This window comes from Chanodichthys erythropterus, chromosome 12, assembly GCF_024489055.1.
Source record: "Chanodichthys erythropterus isolate Z2021 chromosome 12, ASM2448905v1, whole genome shotgun sequence".
NCBI classification, from domain to species: Eukaryota; Metazoa; Chordata; class Actinopteri; order Cypriniformes; family Xenocyprididae; genus Chanodichthys; species Chanodichthys erythropterus.
This window is the reverse complement of record NC_090232.1, coordinates 48,570,158-48,591,056: the sequence shown is the minus strand read 5'-3', so window position 1 is coordinate 48,591,056 and position 20,899 is coordinate 48,570,158. Positions and strand designations below refer to the sequence as shown.

The following is a 20,899-nucleotide window of genomic DNA, read 5'->3' as shown; positions in this document are numbered from 1 at the left end:
AATCACCAAAGGAGAAAATCACAATTTTTAAGTTACCATCATCGAGGTCAGGGTTTGTTTTAGTTGAGCTCTTGATCCTTGACTTTCAATATTAGATTTTGTTTGGGCAGTTTTAACTGCATTAAAACCAACCAGATAAGCAAAGTTAAAAGATGATCAGGTGGTGTTGGTTATATTTTTACATAAACATTATTTGATCTGAATCACTGAACTCATTTAGAGCCCAATCTCTGAGTTAGATTTACATTATTGATTACAGCAACACTGTGATTCTGCAGGAGATCAGCTTATACAATACAGAATTTTTTTTTTTTAAAGTTGTCTTTCTCACAAAAAAAAAAAAATCTTTAAGGCACACACAGACATCAAGTATCAGCCTGTGAATCTCAACAACGGTGACAAGCAACATATTCTGATCAACAGATCAACTCTGAACATTAGAAAACAAGCTACTAAAAAGTCACAGAAAAACAGCAAAATTTTAATAGTGAGAATAAATGAAATTACTACGACAATTAAGCTCATAATTTATTCATGCAGCAATGCATGATGGGAGCCATGGATGAATTTTGATTGGTGGCTCCCAGAATGCACTGCAACATGCTTTATGATGGCCACCACTGTTGAGATTCACAGGCTGATTCTTGATGTCTGTGTGTTTAAATGAGCTCTACTTTTTTTTTTTAAATTAGAACTCTTAAAAAAAATTGTATTGATAAAGCTGATCTTGTGCTGTAGAATCACAGTGCTGCTGTAATCAATAATGTAAATCTAACTCAGAGATTGGGCTCTAAATGAGTTCAGTGATTCAGATCAAATAATGTTTATGTAAAAGCATAACCAACACCACCTGATCATCTTTTAACTTTGCTTGTCTGTTTAGTTTTAATGCAGTTAAAACTGCCCAAACAAAATCAAATACTAAAAATTCAAGGATCAAGAGCTCAACTAAAACAAACCCTGACCTTGATGATGGTGACTTAAAAATTGTGATTTTCTCCTTTGGTGATTCTGCTTGTTATCATCAGGTGTCTTCAATAATGCTCAATCATCACTCAATTAATCACTTAATTATCTCATTAATGCTTCAGTGGGTGGAATAAAAATATGGCAGGACTTTTACTTTCTGACCCCTGGAATCTCCACCTCTGCTGATGATCTCAGCAAACACAGTGTTAAAGGGTTAGTTCTCCCAAAAATGAAAATTCTGTCATTTATTACTCTCCCTCATGCCGTTCCACACACCTTCGTTCATCTTTAGAACACAAATTAAGATGTTTTAGTTGAAATCTGATGGCTCTGTGAGGCCTTCATAGGAAGCAATGACACTTCTTCTCTCAAGATCCATAAAGATACTAAAAACACATCTAAATCAGTTCATGTTCGTTCAGTGGTTCAATATTAATATTATAAAGCAATGAGAATATTTAAATATGTTTTTAGTATCTTTATGGATCTTGAGAGAGGAAGTGTCATTGCTCCCTATGGAGGCCTCACTGAGTCATCGGTTTTCAACTAAAATATCTTAATTTGTGTTCCAAAGATTAAATAAGGTCTTACGGGTGTGGAACGGCATGAGGGTGAGTAATAAATGACAGAATTTTCATTTTTGGGTGAACTAACCATTTAATGCTGATTTCTGTGTTTCTCAAGAATCCACAAGGCATCACAGTTTCATCAGAGAAGATATATCCAGTGAAAGGAATGAAGTCCGGACACTACCCCATTCCTGAGGTTGCAAGGTGTGTAAAACACTGACAGGACTAAAGCTATTTAACCTGAGTGAACTGACAAAACTTCATTTTTATTGCCTATAATCAGACATGTTCATGTTTGTGTTCTGTATTTTTCAGTCCTGGGATGTGGAAGGTGGTCACCCGGTACACAAACACTCCTCAGAAGATGTTTACTGCTGACTTTGAGGTCAAAGAATATGGTAAGATGTGTGTCAACAAATTGTATGTTGTGTACACTCTTAAAACAGATGTGTTAAAAACAACACAACCTGTGTTATATTTTAACACACCCGTGTGTCTAGTTAAGGACAACACATTTTGTGTTAATTTTAACTCAACCAGTGTGTTATTTTTTCTTAATACAGGCATAAAATATTTAACACTAATGTGTGTGTGAGAGAGAGAGAAACGACACTGTGTCCAACACAACATGTGTTAACTATCATCCAATCACATTGCTGCTACGTCACTCCACAAGCTGTTAAGCAAGTTTGTGCCTCTTTCTTCATCGGTGGATGACGTAACACACAGGTGTGTTAAGATAGAATATAACAGTTAAAAACAACACAACCTGTGTTATATCTTAACACATCCGTGTGTCTAGTTAAGGACAACACATTTTGTGTTACTTTTTTAACTCAACCAGTGTGTTATTCTTCTTAACACAGGCAGTGTTCAAATATTTAACACACTAATGTGTCATAAATCACACAATTTGTGTCATAGATGTGCTATTTTTGACTAGTTAAAATGAATGCAATACACACTCTTAGACAGAGGTGGAGATTCCAGGGGTCAGAAAGTAAAAGTCCTGCCATATTTTTATTCCACCCACTGAAGCATTAATGAGATAATTAAGTGATAAATTGAGTGATGATTGACCATTATTGAAGACACCTAATGATAACAAGCAGAATCACCAAAGAAGAAAATCACAATTTTTAAGTTACCATCACAGAGGTCAGGGTTTGTTTTAGTTGAGCTCTTGATCCTTGACTTTTTAATATTACATTTTGTTTGGGCAGTTTTAACTGCATTAAAACCAAACAGACAAGCAAAGTTAAAATATGATCAGGTGTTGTTGGTTATGTTTTTACATAAACATTATTTGATCTGAATCACTGAACTCATTTAGAGCTCAATCTCTGAGTTAGATTTACATTATTGATTACAGCAGCACTGTGATTCTACAGCAGAAGATCAGCTTATACAATCTTTTTATTTTTTATTTTTAGAGTTCTGATTTAAAAAAAAAAAGCAGAGCTCATTTAAACCCACAGACATCAAGAATCAGTCTGTGAATCTCAACAGTGGTGGCCATCATAAAGCATATTGCAGTGCATTCTGGGAGCCACCAATCAAAATTCATCCATGGCTCCCATCATGCATTGCTGTATTAATAAATTATGAGCTTAATTGTCTTAGTAATTTCATTTATTCTCACTATTAAAATTTTGCTGTTTTTCTGTCTTTTTAGTAGCTTGTTTTCTAATGTTCAGAGTTGTTCTGTTGATCAGAATATGTTGCTTGTCACCGTTGTTGAGATTCACAGGCTGATACTTGATGAAATTGTTTTTTTTTTTTTTTTTGTGATAAGGACAACTTTTTTAAAAAAAAAAATTCTGTATTGTACAAGCTGATCTTCTGCAGAATCACAGTGCTGGGCTTGGACTCTAAATGAGCTCAGCGATTCAGATCAAATAATGTTTACGTAAAAACATAACCAACACCTGATCATCTTTTAATTTTGCTTGTCTGGTTGGTTTTAATGCAGTTAAAACTGCCCAAACAAAATCTAATACCAAAAAGGCAAGGGTCAAGAGCTCAACTAAAACAAACCCTGACCTTGATGATGGTAACTTAAAAATTGTGATTTTCTCCTTTGGTGATTCTGCTTGTTATCATCAGGTGTCTTCAATAATGCTCAATCATCACTCAATTTATCACTTTTATTAAACTGACTCAAAATGTGTTAAATTCTTACACATCAGTGTGTGAGTTTAGGGACGACACTTGTGTGTTAATTCTGACACATTTACTGAGTTGATTATTTTAACACAGTAAATGCAGAGGTGGAGATTCCAGGGGTCAGAAAGTAAAAGTCCTGCCATATTTTTATTCCACCCACTGAAGCATTAATGAGATAATTAATTGATGATTAATTGATGATTAATTGAGATGATTAATTGAGTGATGATTGAGCATTATTGATTACAGCAGAACTGTGATTCTGCAGAAAATCAGCTTATACAATACAGAATTTTTTTTAAAAAAAGTTGTCCTTATCACAAAAAAAAAAAAAAATTCTTTTAGGCACACACAGACATCAAGTATCAGCCTGTGAATCTCAACAACGGTGACAAGCAACATATTCTGATCAACAGATCAACTCTGAACATTAGAAAACAAGCTACTAAAAGTCACAGAAAAACAGCAAAATTTTAATAGTGAGAATAAATGAAATTACTAAGACAATTAAGCTCATAATTTATTCATGCAGCAATGCATGATGGGAGCCATGGATGAATTTTGATTGGTGGCTCCCAGAATGCACTGCAACATGCTTTATGATGGCCACCACTGTTGAGATTCACAGGATGATTCTTGATGTCTGTGTGTTTAAATAAGCTCTGCTCTTTTTTTTTTTTTTTTTAAGTATTGTAAAAGTTGATCTTGTGCTGTAGAATCACAGTGCTGCTGTATTCAATAATGTAAAACTAACTCAGAGATTGGGCTCTAAATGAGTTCAGTGATTCAGATCAAATAATGTTTATGTAAAAACATAACCAACAACACCTGATTATCTTTTAACTTTGCTTGTCTGTTTGATTTTAATGCAGTTAAAACTGCCCAAACAAAATCTAATATTAAAAGTCAAGGATCAAGAGCTCAACTAAAACAAACCCTGACCTCGATGATGGTAACTTAAAAATTGTGATTTTCTCCTTTGGTGATTCTGCTTGTTATCATCAGGTGTCTTCAATAATGCTCAATCATCACTCAATTAATCACTTATTTATCTCATTAATGCTTCAGTGGGTTGAATAAAAATATGGCAGGACTTTTACTTTCTGACCCCTGGAATCTCCACCTCTGAGTAAATGTGTCAGGAAGGTGATCTGCTGTTAACAAGCAGAATCAAAGGAGAAATTCACAATTTTTAAGCCACCATCGTGGAGATGAGTGTTTGCTTTAGTCGGGCTCTTGAACCTTGACTTTTTAATATTAGATTTTGTTTGGGCTGTTGTAACAGCTAGTCAAGCAAACAGAAAAGGCGATCAGGTGGTGTTTGTTATGTTTTCACATAATCATTATTTGACCTGAATCACTGAACTCATTTAGAGCCCAATCTCTGAGTTAGATTTACATTATTGATTACAGCAGCACTGTGATTCTACAGCAGAAGATCAGCTTTACCAATATAATCCGAAGGATTTCTCAAAAGTTGTTCTGATTTAAAAAAAAAAAAAAGCTCTTTCATTTAGAGACACAGACATCAAGAATCAGCCTGTAAATCTCAACAACGGTGAGAATAATAAAGCATGTTGCAGTGCATGCTGGGAGCCACCAATTAAAATTAATCTATGGCTCCCATCATGCATTGCTGCATGAATAAATTATGAGCTCAATTGTCTTAGTAATTTCATTTATTCTCACTTTTTTTTTTCTTTCTCTGTTTTATGTGACTTTTTAGTAGCTTCTTTTCTAATGTTTCTAAAATCAGAATATGTTGCTTGTCACCACTGTTGAGATTCACAGGCTGATTCTTGATGTCTGTGTGTGCCTAAAAGCAAGTTTTTGTTTTTTTTATCAGAACAACTTAAGAAATACCTTTGAATTATGTAGAAAAAGCTGATCTACTGCTATAATCAATAATGTAAATCTAGCTCAGAGATTGGGCTCTAAATGAGTTCAAGACAAATAATGATTATGTGAAAACATAACAAACACCACCTGATCATCTTTTCTGTTTGCTTGTCTGACTATTATAACTCAGTTACAACAGCTCAAACTAAATCTAATATTAAAAAGTCAAGGGTCAAGAGCTCAACTAAAGCAAACCCTCATCTCCACGATGGTAACTTAAAATTGTGAATTTCTCCTTTGATTCTGCTTGTTAACAGCAGATCACCTTCCTGACACATTTAATGTGTTAAAATCATTACACAATGAATGCGTCAAAATGAACACAAGTCATCCACCGATGAAGAAAGAGGCACAAACTTGCTTAACAGCTTGTGGAGTGACGTAGCAGCAATGTGATTGGATGAGAGTTAACACATGTTGTGTTGGACACAGTGTTGTTTCTCTCTCTCTCTCTCTCTCTCTCTCTCTGCACATGATCAACTTAAATTGACACAAAAATGTGTTAAAATAGCCATAACACAAAAAATGTGTTATTAATTAACACATCCTTTTTGAGAGTGTATGAATAACAACTGAAATGTTTTATTTCAAAACAAGACAACTGGGTGTGCTACAGGGGTATAAGTCATGTGTAGCCAGTGGTTCTCTTTGGATATGAAAGAATGAGACAAAATATTCCAAACGTTTTAAAAATTTTAATGATTTATTACATTCCTTTTACGCTTAACCACGCAAGTGCCTTGGAGTTTTTGTTGTTTCAAATATATTTATTTATTGTTGTCTTTTGTCTGGTTTGGTTTATAGTGCTTCCAACATTTGAAGTGAAATTAAAACCCAGTAAGTCGTTCTTCTATGTGGATGATCAGAGTCTGACAGTCGACATTGAAGCCAAGTAAGACAACATATGTTCTGCTTTCACTTTATTGAAAATAAATCTATAATGTGTGAACACACTGATTTAAAATAGATTTGTATGTAATTCTGTCAGGACCACTTCCGTCAAAAATAGCGGCTGGTTCTGAAATAAATCTTCATCTCATGGTGCTAGCAGACCAGACGCGTTTTTTTTTTCATGGCGCACTGACAATTGCGTTTCCCAATGCACAGGGCAACGCAATTGTCTAATTGATTGATTAGACAAAGTGCAACTGCTAAAAGCTGTGTACTCTGAACTCGACAAACCGACAGTTGCAAAGTACTTGGACTATATCAGAAATAGAATGGGAAATCCATTCACTGCCGGGAATGTGTGTGTCACGTGACTCACGTCGCACCACGTCGCATCCAGTGTAGACAATAGCCTTGTTTGAGATGAGCAAATTCTGCGCAGAACTGATCACCGGTGATCACCGCAAGATGCATGCCGGTTAGAAATGTGTCCGAGGGTCGGGTGGGCCACCTTGCTCTGATGTCATGCCGACGTGTGTCAAAAATCTCTCGCGAAAGCGAGGCGGACTCAACAGATTCTGCAGTAGAGCGCAGTTGCTCTCCACCGACTGCACTGACCAAAAGCACGATGGGAAACGACTTGCTGACGACACAGCTTAAAGCTCATTGGTTTAATCTGTTTGATTTTAATACTCTAATATCATGTTTTTATGTGTAAAAAATAATGTGCAAATATTTCCAAACTCTCTGACAGTGCGATCTCTCTATGGGTTATGTGATTGTTTTTTTTATATATTTTTTTTATAAATGACATGTCTATAATTAAAGTAAAAATGATTGATACACACATCTTTCAAATGGAAATAAATAACAAGTACTTTGCATTTATAGTTCATTATGTTTATTTTCCTATAAAGCAACAGAACTGAAATTGCATCCAGTTTCAGCAACACAGCGCGCAAGTGTGAATTCCGCAATATCCGCTTTTGATCTCGTAGGGGTCTGATCCACTACGAGAAGAGAAAACTGTCCGTTTTGCCTGCACTTTTTTACCCCCTCCACTCACTGCAGCTGCCTACTCTCGGCTGAACTTCAGGCGAGGCTAGGCGCATCTCATACAAGCCTAATATCACTGATTAAAATGGGTTCTAAACTGCAGTGTTAAATTAACTCTCCTGGGAGTATATGTGAGACCATACTCGAGTGTTAAAGTGTTAAAATAAGAGTGTTAAATGAACACTGAAGCGGTGTTAAAGTTAATGAGTTAATTAATGCCTCGTTTCCACTGAGCGGTACGGTTCGGTTCGGTACAGTTCGGTACGGTTAGGAGCGGTACACCTTGATCAGGCTTGCATTTCCACCGCAAACAGTACCCTTACTTGATAGGCGTGGTGTAGCCGGAAAATAGTGATCGACGTCATTCTCGCGCGAAGAAGAAAACGATATAGTAAACAACAATGGAGGACATACTACAGCAGATCTTGTTCTTGCTTCTTGGCTTGAGGCTGTCTGTCACAAAAAGAAGACGAGTTTTGCATTCGGCGTTTCAGAATACCAAGATTGCAAAGTTCAGACGTCCATGCCGCAGCACCTACCAGCAAACGGAGGAGAAAACCCGCGTAATTTAAATCAAAGACTAAACACAGAATGAGATCACTGAATTAAACAAGACCCAGATGATTACAGCATCATCAGAACAGCCAAAACTTTTTTCTTCCATAACAAATGTGTTTTCTAAACAGCAGCCAGAGAAAACTAAAGTCAAAGAGTCAAGAGCCCAACTAAAGCAGACACTGGTCACCAAAATGATGACTGCAAACTTTTTTTTTTATTTTCAATAAAACATCAACATCTCTTAATCTGTGCATCTGTTAATCAACAAGATTCTCAACAAGAACTTCTGTACATGTATGAAAGAAATGGTTTGTGAACTGGTTTGACAGTCAGTGTAGCTGAAGTCAGTTGTAGTTCTTGTGTTTCTGCTCGTCTCTTCTTTTTTTCTGGTCTTGTTTCTCTGTTCTTCAGTGATTCTGCTTATCAGGTGTTCATCAGTGTCTGAATTCACTCACTTCTTTTCATTCACTCTGTCCAGTGGACTATATTAGTGAACTAATGTAGGGAATAGTGAATGAGGGTATAGGGTGTGATTTAGAACACAGCCTCTGAGTGTCGACTTTGAGCGATGTTAACTCACAGTATATTCCTGTTGGCTACTTTCTATGACAAATATTACCCAGAATGCATTGTTTTCTACAGTATATTACTGTTTTAATGGAAAATGGTTTGTTACTGTTCGTTGAATTGACAGCGCTCAAAGTCGACACTCAGAGGCTGTGTCTAAATCACACCCTATACCCTCATTCACTATTCCTTACATTAGTTTTAGATTTTTTGGGGAGGTTTTTTTATGTTACCATCATGGTGATCAGTGTTTACTTTAGTTGTGTAGTTTGACTTGTCTTTGTAATGTTAGAGTTTCTCTGGCTGTTGTAACTGAGTTAATTATAACAACAAAAACAAAAGAAAACACAATCTGATGCTGTGATTGCTTCATGATATGAATATAATCATTGTGTAGTGGCTTAATTCACTGATCTTATGACTGAATTTAATATGAGCAATATCTCACTAACTTTGTTTTATTGTGATTCACATAAACATCCAGCACAGTTTTAATCAGAAAGTCTGATTGAGAAAACAGACTGTACACTACGCACTTTAAACCACTGTGAAATTTACTCACAAACAGACATCAAGAATCAGCCTATGAATCTCAACAATGGTGACATGCTTTTTTTTTTTTTTTTTTTGCATGATGCACCCAGAATGCATTGTGGCATGAAGCATGTCACCATTGTTGAGATTCATAAGTTTTGCCGGAGTTTTAAAGTTTTTAGTGTACAGCGTGTTTTAAACCTCATTCAGGTTTTTCTGATTAAAATCATTTTATCATTGTACTTCTAAAAGACATCCGACACAAACTTAACATTTTATTCATATAAAGCTCAGTCATTAGATCAGTGAATTAAACCAATACATGACGATTATATTCTTATCATAAAGCAGCTGATCATATTTTCTCTTGTCATTATTGCATAACAAACATCTACAACAGCCAAAGAAAAACTAACATTAATAAAGTCAAGAGTAAAACTGCCTAACTAAAGCAAGGACTGACCTTGATCATGGTGACATCAAACAAAACTATTATTTTTAACAAATCATCAACATCTAAACCTCTGTTAATTCTCAATAAGAGCTTCTGTAGATGAATGTCAGAAATAAAGTCAGTCTGGTTAGTAATAAGTGAAGCTGGTAATGCTGTTTGTGGAGATGTTTGATCAGATCTTCAGAGATTTAATGTCTTTTAAAAACCATCTGGCTTCTGTTATACTAGGAACGATTTCTCGTTTTGGAATTATTACTTAAAGCTAGTGTTCAGTTATTTACTAATGTGAAACTGGGTAATAAGTTGAATACATAGAATTGGCTAGGTATTGCTGAACATGAAATCTTAGCAGTTACATTAAATTATGATACAGAGGTGCGTTCATCTAACATTAAACATTAATCTTTAATTAATATGTTTAATGTTAGATGAAAATATGAACAAAGTTAGGCTATTGTATATATCCTATAAATTCATAGGCAGTAGGCACTCCTTTGGCTAAAATGGTCTGTGCTGATATGGTCTGGTCTGACTCAGTTACTATTGATTGGGTGAAAACCATTCAAACCTACTGGCTGTGGAAATCAGTGGGCGTGACTCATTATACTATTAGCAAAACGGCGTAAATGACGCGTGCGCTGTGCAACCAAAACGGCGTTTTATACGGCGTCATATGGCAAGATGGACAGCGTAAAAAACAGCACTTTACGTACACACTAAAACGCCGCCAAAAATCGGTGTCATTGACAGATTTCCGCACGTTTTTTATGACATTTGTAAAAACAACGGCATATTTCACGGCGCAAATACTGTTTAAAACGCCGCATTTGACAGCGTTTGACTATAAACACGATTAATCTACAGCGTAATTCTGACCCTTTTGGCTTGTGATAAGAATCAGCTTATGAATCTTAACAATGGTGACATGCTTAATGCTGCAATGCATTTTTTTTTTTTTTTTTTTTTTGCATGATGCACCCAGAATGCATTGCGGCATGAAGCATGTCACCATTGTTGAGATTCATACGCTGATTCTCGATGTCTGTGTGTGAGGACGTTCTGCCTGAGTTTTAAAGTGTTTACTGTACAATGTTTTTTAAAACTCTTTCAGCTTTTTCTGTCTGAAATCAATCTTTTGGGTTACATCAGCTAAAGCAATTTTAATGGTCAGATCAAAGTTAAGTGGTGAAATGGCTCTTTCCCTTCTTCTGTGGAACAGAAAATGTACCAGCTGCTTTTTTTCTATGTAATGAAAACAGATGTGGATCAGGGACAGTCTTTGTCACCATTCAGGTTTTAAAACTGTATGTGCTTTTTTTATAGGTACCTGTTTGGACAGGAGGTAGAAGGAAATGCATTTGTGATGTTTGGTGTGATGGATGGTGAGAAGAAAACAAGTATTCCTGCATCTCATCAAAAAGTTCAGGTGAGAAATTAAACAGTTTACAAGTTGGGATCAATCAAATTTATCTTCACCTAGAGGACGACATAAATAAAACATTAAATAGATTTTTACTGCGTCTTGTAGACTGATGTTAATGTCTTTCTCAAAAATGAATAGATAATGAAAGGAGAAGGTGTTACAGAACTGACCAGGGAGATGATCAGTGAGACCAATCCAAACATTAACCAGCTGGTTGGACGATCAATCTATGTTTCAGTCAGTGTTTTAACAGAGAGTGGTAAGACTCAACTGATACTGTACATCTGTATACACATTTACATGCATATATGTGTGTATATGAGAGGCTGATTGTTTCTCTCTCTCTCTCTCTCTCTCTCTCTCTGTCTGTGCGTGTGTGTGTGTGTGTGTGTGTGTGTGTGTGTGTGTGTGTGTGTGTGTGTGTGTGTGTGTGTGTGTGTGTGTGTGTTTCAGGCAGTGAAATGGTGGAAGCAGAAAGGAGAGGCATTCAGATTGTGACATCACCGTACACCATCCACTTCACAAAAACACCACAATTCTTCAAACCTGGAATGCCCTTCAGTGTCTCGGTATAAAACAGTAGCTGATTTTACACATTCAACTCCATAAATTACTATAAAATTGGCAGATTGGCTATTCTGGTAAAAAAAAAAAAAAAAAAAAAAAAACACACACACCATATCTGCTGTTTACACAAGCAATTGCTCTTACAGTACACTCTCAAAAAATAAAGTACAAAATTGTACCTTTAGGGGTACAATGGTACAAAGGTACAAATTTGTACCCTTGTGATTTGTACTTTAAGAGACCAGTTTTGTACCTTTGGTGACAATTTTGTACCTTTATTTAACAGTACAAAAATTGACCTTTCAAAAAGGGGAAAAAATTGGCTTTGACAGCACGTACAATCGTTGACAAAAGTTGATCAATTTAGGTTTACAATGCTTTGGGAAGCACAATCATAATGGTTGTTTTCTCATTGTGAAATGGCCAGATTCATTGGTGACATCCAGTACTAACTGGTGATATAAAGATTATATTATTTCTTTATAGTAAATCTCTGTTACCGATTGAGATCCAGCAGAGCTTTTATAATCTGAAGGGTTTTGAAACACACACAGACATCAAGAATCAGCACATGACCCTCAACAATGGTGACAATCAAACAAAGTGCTTCATGTTGCAGTGCATGATGGGAGCCACCGATCAAAACTCAGCCATGGCTCCCATCATGCATTGCTGCATGAATAAATTATGCAGCTGAATTGTCCTGTAATTTTCGTAGATTGTTCATGTTTGCTTTTATTTTTCTGTTGTTTTGTTGTGACAGTAGCTTGTTTTGTGATGTTCAGAGTTGATCTGTTTGTCAGTATTTTGTATTTATTTATCGTCACCGTTCTTGAGAATCAGATGCTGATTCTTGATGTCTGTGTGTGTTTAAACACTGAAGCTTCAGTATAGATTTTATTAAAAATAATAATAATAATATTGCTGTTGGATCTCAAGCTGTAAAACCACAGGAGGACTACAATCATTAATACTAAAGCTACACATCAAGCACACAGCCCCAGTGACAAGCCATTGTACTCCTAAAGATACAATTTTGTACTTTATTGTCTGAGAGTGTACTATTTAAGATTCCATTAAGATACTGTTAAGATAAAATTCACACATCAGCACTAAAATTCTGAACAATTGGCAGATTTTGAAACACTCAGGACAGACCCAGCTAACAACATTTTGTTTTAAGAACATTCTGTAAATATTCAGTGTTGGTTCTGGGAATTAACCTCTTAACTGTCACGATCCCGTTGGCGGGACGCCTCTCAGCCAGCACACCCATGTAGGGCCCACATGGTTTAGTCCAGATGAAATGAACATTGTTCAGAGTGCACACTACAGGCTGTTAAATGTAACAATGAATCAGTGTTGGATGAGATAATTAATTATGTGATGACTGAGAATTATTGAAGATAGCTGCTGTTAACAAGCAGAATCAATGATGGAAAGAGAAACAACAAGAACTACAACTGACTTCAGCCGCAGCCTTAGATGAAAGAAGACATTAAATCTCTCCAGATCTCAGCAGAGGATTAAACAACTCCATATACAGAAGCTCTTATTGAGAATTAAGAGAGAGTTTTTTTGTTAATTTTTTATTGAAAATTATTTTGTTACCATCATGATGATCAGTGTTTTCTTTAGTTGTGTAGTTTGACTTGTTGTTGTAATATTAGAGTTTCTCTGGCTGTTGTAACTGAGTTTGTTATAGCAAGAAAATCAAGAGAAACACAATTTGATGCTGTGGTTGCTTCATGATAAGAATATCATCATCATCATTGAGTAGTGGCTTAATTCACTGATCTTACGACTGAGTTTAATATGAGCAATAACTTACAAATTTTGTTTTACTGTGATTCATGTTGTAATATCTCCCCTTTTTAAAAGATATTACTTTGAGGGGGTTCAACAGAAATTCAATCGGTACTGAAATTTAAAACCACTTTACCAAACAAATATACGTTTTGCTTTTTTTAATTTTTTTATTCACACCAGTGCATATAATTGCCATAAAAATAAACCATAAGAAAACTGTCTTTGTCTCTGCAGTCAATGAATGAAACTTATCGTCAATGATCAACTGTAGATGAGCTGGAATGATGAGCGATGAGATGAGTGTAAATCCACGATGTATTTTGAGAGCGACGCAATGATAAATCCAATGAGTGAGGAGTGAAGACAGAAGACAGTCAGCGGCTTTTGGCGACTCTCTGAGAAACGCTGAGTTGATTAGGCCACGCGCCGTAGCCTCGCTACCGCGTGGTCTTTTCCTTTTCAACAGCTCATGCTACCTTGGAGACATGCACGAGTATTATCCTGACAGCAATGCAATAGACCTTTTTCACAAGAATCGGAAATCACGTGACGCAGGGTAAAGTTAGTTCCGCTATGCGTCTACGGCTATTACATTGATATGCTCTTTTCTCAAATATCGCTTCTTACCTTTTCTGTTTTGTCTGTTTTCCAAATAGCTTTTGTATAATCTACAAATAAATTATTTTCTACTTGTTTGTAGCTTATACAGCCACTCAGACCGTTGATTGAATTTACCGGAAGATGGATTTATATCACCAGCTGTCATACAGCAAAGGCTATGCAGCTACGCATTCAGCAATTTCCCAGATCGTATTACGTACTACGAACATTTATATAATTTATTAATTAAAAAAATTAACTCCCAATATATACTTTAATGTGGGATATAAAGTCGTGAGATACATAATATTGTCGTGAGTTTAATAGCTACGTTTTAAAAAAAATATATAGCATGTCTCATATGGCATCACATCCCACATTGCAAGCATATGTTATAATTAATCCTGATCGATTAAAATGATTAAACTAAGACATAATTTCCAAAACCACACTGTACACAACTATCAGTCTTTGCATGTTGCAATAGCACAACAATGCTGCGCATAATACACACTTTAAGATGATGATGACAGGAAAATGAGTGAGAGATGACTGAAGTGTTTATATCCAGAAATATCATGGTGCGAGCAGTCCTGCTTCACGAATCAGAGGATCAGGCTTGTGTGATAAGGGATCTACCAGTCGATCATTTCCCCAGCACGTCGCTAAAAACACTCTATACATCTCATTATGTGCATACTATCCACCCAAATAGTACTGAATATTAATAATGTCACATAGTATGCACGTTTAGACACAGACACTGTCTTTACAGCACATGGAGCGCGATAATGCACAGCCGCGCCAAACATACACGAAGAATATAACCAGTTTAACCGCCATCACTTCAAATTATTTATTAAATTTAGCTCTTAATGCGAGCTCTGTAGTCTCACCAATAATTCACCAAGACCGTTCAAACATTTTCAAGACATTTAATTCGTAAAACGACTTTGATTCCCGAACTGGTTCTGATCGAGGCTATCTATCACTGTAACCGGAAAATCTTTTACACTGCGTGGCTCATTCCGGAAGCCAAAAACCCGGAAGTGTGAAAAAGGTCTATGAAATATGAGGTAGAAGAAACAAAAAGTCCTTTCTACAAAAGAAAGCAGAATAGTTCACATCAGTCAAATGTGTTTACACATATAACAAGTCATAGTTGGTAAATACTCACATTGAGCGTAAACTCTCAACGAGTTCTCAAAACAGGACATTAATACAAGTAGAATTAGGTAGCGTCAGTTCAACCACCCATGCGGTTTCCCTCTACCAAACAACCTGACTTGCTCGGAGGTAACTAGGGCTTATATATGGTAGCTATAGTGCGTTAGCGCCCTCAAGCGGCTCCTAGTGATATTACCTTTATACTTAATACCTCTGCTCTGATGAAGACTAATTTATTCACTTTATAACTGTAAAACTTTGTTTGCACATCACTGCCTGTATATGTCATGTGTTTGGATGCTTTAGATGCAAAACTAAATTGTAAGAAACGCTTCAGATTATAATGTTTTATTTGACTGATGTTATGATTACTGACTTTATATATTTGAATATGTTAAGTTTTTTCATCCCGGCCCGTGATAGACGACATCATCGCGGATGATTTGTGGAGTTGTTTGATCAGATCTTCAGAGATTTAATGTCTTTTATCTTCAGTATATTTCATCTAAGGCTGTGGCTGAAGTCGTAGTTCTTGTTGTTACTCTGTCCTTCTGTGATTCTGCTCATATGGGTGTGCTGGTTGGGAGGTGTCTGGCCAGCGGGACCATGACAGTTAAGGGGTTAAATTTATGGCACTCATGTCAACGCTTTCAACTCTAATTTGCCATGTAATGTTACATCTCATCCCGGAAATCTGCCACTGATTTACAATCGAAAGCTGGTAATTATATTCTTAAGAACCTGAAAGGCTGTAGAAACTATATATTAATTACATGAATTTTTGCTCTGGATTCTATAATAGGTGTATGTAACAAATCCTGACCAGACCCCTGCTGAAAATGTTGAAGTGGAGGTCAATCCTGGAGGGGTCACAGGTCAAACAAGAGCCAATGGCATTGCAAAGGTTACCATCAACACTCTAGTAGGATCTTCTACACTGGAGATCACTGTAAGACCTGCAAACTCAACTAATGTTCAGTCAGTTTCACTTGTGTACTAGTGAAAAAGTAACATATATGTTAACATACGTCAGTTAACATACTGTTTGTTGAACAATCAATGGAGTATATTGTACACAACACATTAGAAAACTAATTTGTTCTTTACAGGCAAAGACCAAAGATCCACAATTAACCGATGGACAGCAGGCAGTGAAGAAGATGACGGCTCAAGCTTATGTTCCCAAAGACAACTCTAAGAACTACCTGCACATCGGCATTGATGCAGCAGAGCTTCAGATCGGTGGTCAAATGACAGTCAATCTGAACAATGGACGAAGTCAAGATCAAGATTTTACCTACATGGTAAAGATTACACTTACTTCTTATTCAGCTGCACCACAAATGTATTATTTTATTATGCCAATATTATATTAACTAGCACAGCTTGTGTTTGAAACTATATGAATGTCATAAGTGCTGTTAACCAGCTAACAGAAATTTGTTATAAGAACGTTCTCTAAATATTCAGTGTTGTTTCTGGGTACATTAAAAACGTTCAGTTTTCTTGATGTTACAGGAAGGTTTTTATAAGTTATAATGTTCCTCAAATGTTCTTTCAACTTAATTTTGATCTAAAATTCAACATTGTAGGAACATTGATTTGTAACATTACAAGAACATGAAAATGTTCAGTTTCCTTAATGTTAGTAGAATGTTATTTAAAGGTTAGTATGATGTTCCTGAAACATTCTTTCAATCATTCAAACACCTGCACAGTAAAATCATATGAGTCCATCTTGCCGGATGTTAAAAAGTAACACTGAAGCAGTGTTAAAGTTAATGAGATAATTGATTGATGATTGAGTGATGATTGACAATTAGTGGAGACACCTGATGATAATAAGCAGAATCACTGAAGAAACAACAAGAGAAAAAGAGAGAGACACAACAACTACAACTGACTTCCAGCCATTAAACATTATTACACTTATTATTAACCAGTATGATTTGATTTCTGTCATACATCAACAAAATAATTAACAGATGTTTAGATGTTAAAGGTGCCCTAGAATGAAAAATTGAATTTATCTTGGCATAGTCAAATAACAAGAGTTCAGTACATGGAAAAGACATACAGTGAGTCTCAAACTCCATTGTTTCCTCCTTCTTATATAAATCTAATTTGTTTAAAAGAACTCAGAAGAACAGGCGAATCTCAACATAACACCGACTGTTACGTAACAGTCGGGATCATTAATATGTACGCCCCCAATATTTGCATATGCCAGCCCATGGTCAAAGCATTAGAAAAGGGCAGCCAGTATTAACGTCTGGATCTGCACACAGCTGAATCACCAGACTAGGTAAGCAAGCAAGAACAATAGTGAAAAATGGCAGATGGAGCAATAATAACTGACATGATCCATGATATCATGATATTTTTAGTGATATTTGTAAATTGTCTTTCTAAATGTTTCGTTAGCATGTTGCTAATGTACTGTTAAATGTGGTTAAAGTTACCATCATTTCTTACTGTATTCACGGACACAAGAGCCGTCGTTATTTTCATTTTTAAACACTTGCAGTCTGTATAATTCATAAACACAACTTCATTCTTTATAAATCTCTCCAACAGTGTGTAATGTTAGCTTTAGCCACGGATCACAGCCTCAAACTCATTCAGAATCAAATCTAAACATCCAAATAAATAATTTACTCACATGATCCGAAGCATGCATGACGAACATTTTGTAAAGATCCATTTGAGGGTTATATTAGCAGTGTAAACTTTGTTTATGCACTGTTTAAGGAAAGCACGAGCTCCGTGGGCATGGAGCGTGAGCACTTAAAGGGGCCGCAACATAAATCGGCGCATTTCTAATTATGCCACAAAATAGGCAGTTAAAAAAATTAATAAAAAAAAAAATCTATGGGGTATTTTGAGCTGAAACTTCACAGACACATTCAGGGGACACCTTAGACTTATATTACATCTTGTAAAAAAAAAAAAAAACGTTCGATGGCATCTTTAATGTTTTAATGAAAGTTTAGTTTGAAGTCACCATGATGGTGAAAAGCATTTCCTTTAGTTGGGCTCTTGATTCTATTTATTCACATGAATTTATCTCTGGCTGCTCCAACTTTGTGTTTGTAGAGCACATTTGTTATGCATGATGGGAGCCACCAATCAAAACTCATCCATGGCTCCCATCATGCATTGCTGCATGAATAAATTATGCAGCTGAATTGTCCTGTAATTTTTGTAGATTGATCATGTTTGCTTTATTTTTCTGTTTTGTTGTGACAGTAGCTTGTTTTGTGATGTTCATTCAGAGTTGATCTGTTTGTCAGTATTTTGTATTTATTTATCATCACCGTTCTTGAGAATCACAGGACTACAATCATTAATACTAAAGCTACACATCAAGCACAAAGTCAGAGATTTAGACTCTAAAAACACCAGACCATCACATGATGACTACATCAGCAAATTATATTGTGACCAGATATAGAATCTAGTCACAATATAATTTGCTGGTGTCTTTCAGAGTCATTTTCTCTGACCATAACAAATGTGCTTTATAAACACAAAGCTGGAGCACCCAGAGAATAATTAACAATAAAAGGTAAAGAGTCAAGAGCCCAACTAAAGCAAACGCTGACCTCTTTCATGGTAACTTGAAATGAAACATTCATAAATCATTAATTAACACCTTTTTTCTCTCTTTCCTTCAGTGATTCTGCTTATTAACATCAGGTGTCTTCACTAATTGTCAATCATCAATCAATCATCAATCAATTATCTCATTAACTTTAACACTGCTTCAGTGTTCATTTTTAACACCCGGTAAGATGGATTCATATGTACACTTTGGATGTTAATTTAACACTGGGGATTTTACTGTGTGCTGTGAACAAACACTGAAAGAAAGAGAAATAAGAACACAAACTACAACTTTCTTCAGCCACAGCCTTAGATGAACTGAAGATAAAAGACATTAAATCTCTGAAGATCTGATTAAACAACTCCACAAACAGCATTACCAGCTTCACTTATTACTAACCAGACTGACTTTATTTCTGTCACAAGTCTACAGAAGTTTAGATGTTTGGTTTGAGATCACTATCATGGAGGTTGGTGGTTGCATTTAATTGAGCTCTTGATCCCTGATTATTATAGAGCTGCTTTTTTTTTTTTTTCCAGCAACCGCAGGTTTTTCAGAAAACATCTTGGCTCTGATAAAAATCAACATGTTTGTTTTAACAACAGACAATTAAAGTGGTTTAATCAACTGATTTTATATAATTTACTTTGCTTTTTGTGTTGAATTGTTTAATTTGTGAAATGAAAGTAATAAACACTTAGACATCAGCACTCATCATACAAACCTCAACAATGGTGACAATAAAAAAAAAAAAAAATCAGCTGCATAATTTAGCCATGCCACAATGCATGCTGGGAACCATGAATTTGTTTTGTATGCTAGCATGAAGCATGTCACCATTGTTGTGTTTCATATGCTGAATGTTGATGTCTGTGAGTGTATAAATGACACAAAACAATGTTTAAAAAAAAAAATTTAACAATGACAGTGTTGTAAATGATGTTTTAGAATATCATGTGCAACACTTATGACAAAAAGTCAGTCAGGTTAGTGATAAGTGAAGCTGGTAATGCTGTTTGTGGAGTTGTTTGATCAGATCTTCAGAGATTTAATGTCTTTTATCTTCAGTTCATCTAAAGGCAGGAACACACCAAGCCGACGGTCGGCCGACTAAGTTTTCTCAGTGTGTTCCTCATCGTCGGCTGAAGTTGGTCCTTGTTGACTTTTTTTCGGCCGATTTGGAATGTTGAATCGGCGTCGGAGCTCATTGGGCCGTTGGGCCATCTGATCATTCTGATTGGCCGTTCAGCTACTGCCACCTGCTGGTTCGGAAAGGCATTTCATCTTGCACAGGCGCAGAATGATGTGCTACTTGGCCGTCGGATGTCAAGCGTCGGTTTGGTGTGTCAGGGCAACTTTGAAGACAGACGCTGCCGATGTGAACCAACCCCGCAGTCTGCTTTCGTCACCACAAGTTCGTCGGCTTGGTGTGTTCCTGCCTTAACCCCTTAACTGTCACAGTCCCACTGGTCGGACGCCTCCCAACCAGCACACCCTTGTTTAGCACATGGTTTAGCCCAGATGAAATGAACACTACTCAGTGTGAACACTACAGGCTATTAAATGTAACACTGAATCGGTGTTGGAGTTAATGAGATAATTAGGTGATAATGAGCAGAATCACAGAAGGACAGAGAAACAAAAAGAACTACAACTTCAGCCACAGCCTTCAATGAAATCAACTGAAGATAAAAGACATTAAATCTCTGAAGATCTGATTAAACAACTCCACAAGCAGCATTACCAGCTTCACTTATTACTAACCAGACTGACTTTATTTCTGACATACATCTACAAAAGTTGTTATTGATAATTACCAGAGGTTTAGATGTTGATGATTTGTTGAAAATAATAGTTTGGTTTGATGTCACCGTGATCGAGGTCAGTCGTTGCTTTAGTTAGGCAGTTTTACTCTTGACTTTTTTAGTGTTAGTTTTATTGTGTCTGTTGTAGCTTTTGTTATGGCAACAATGACAAGAGAAAATATGATCAGCTGCTTTATGATAAGAACATAACTGTCATGTAGTGGCTTTTTTCACTCATCTAATGGCTGAGCTTTATATGAA

General features: G+C 36.1%; 2 protein-coding genes across 2 annotated transcripts in view; one reads left to right on the top strand and one right to left on the bottom strand.

Moving 5' to 3' along the window:
* Positions 1–20,899, bottom strand: part of LOC137032414 (B-cell receptor CD22-like) — a 299,667-nt gene that overhangs the window by 71,174 nt on the left and 207,594 nt on the right. The gene's annotated exons all lie outside the window — the stretch shown is intronic.
* Positions 1–20,899, top strand: part of LOC137031522 (complement C3-like) — a 185,117-nt gene that overhangs the window by 15,503 nt on the left and 148,715 nt on the right. Inside the window, exons 5-12 of the mRNA XM_067402529.1 lie at positions 1,654–1,742; positions 1,854–1,936; positions 6,408–6,495; positions 10,984–11,086; positions 11,222–11,342; positions 11,537–11,652; positions 16,029–16,175; positions 16,336–16,530. Coding sequence (XP_067258630.1) covers positions 1,654–1,742; positions 1,854–1,936; positions 6,408–6,495; positions 10,984–11,086; positions 11,222–11,342; positions 11,537–11,652; positions 16,029–16,175; positions 16,336–16,530 — 942 coding nt within the window. The remainder of the gene's footprint in view (positions 1–1,653; positions 1,743–1,853; positions 1,937–6,407; positions 6,496–10,983; positions 11,087–11,221; positions 11,343–11,536; positions 11,653–16,028; positions 16,176–16,335; positions 16,531–20,899) is intronic.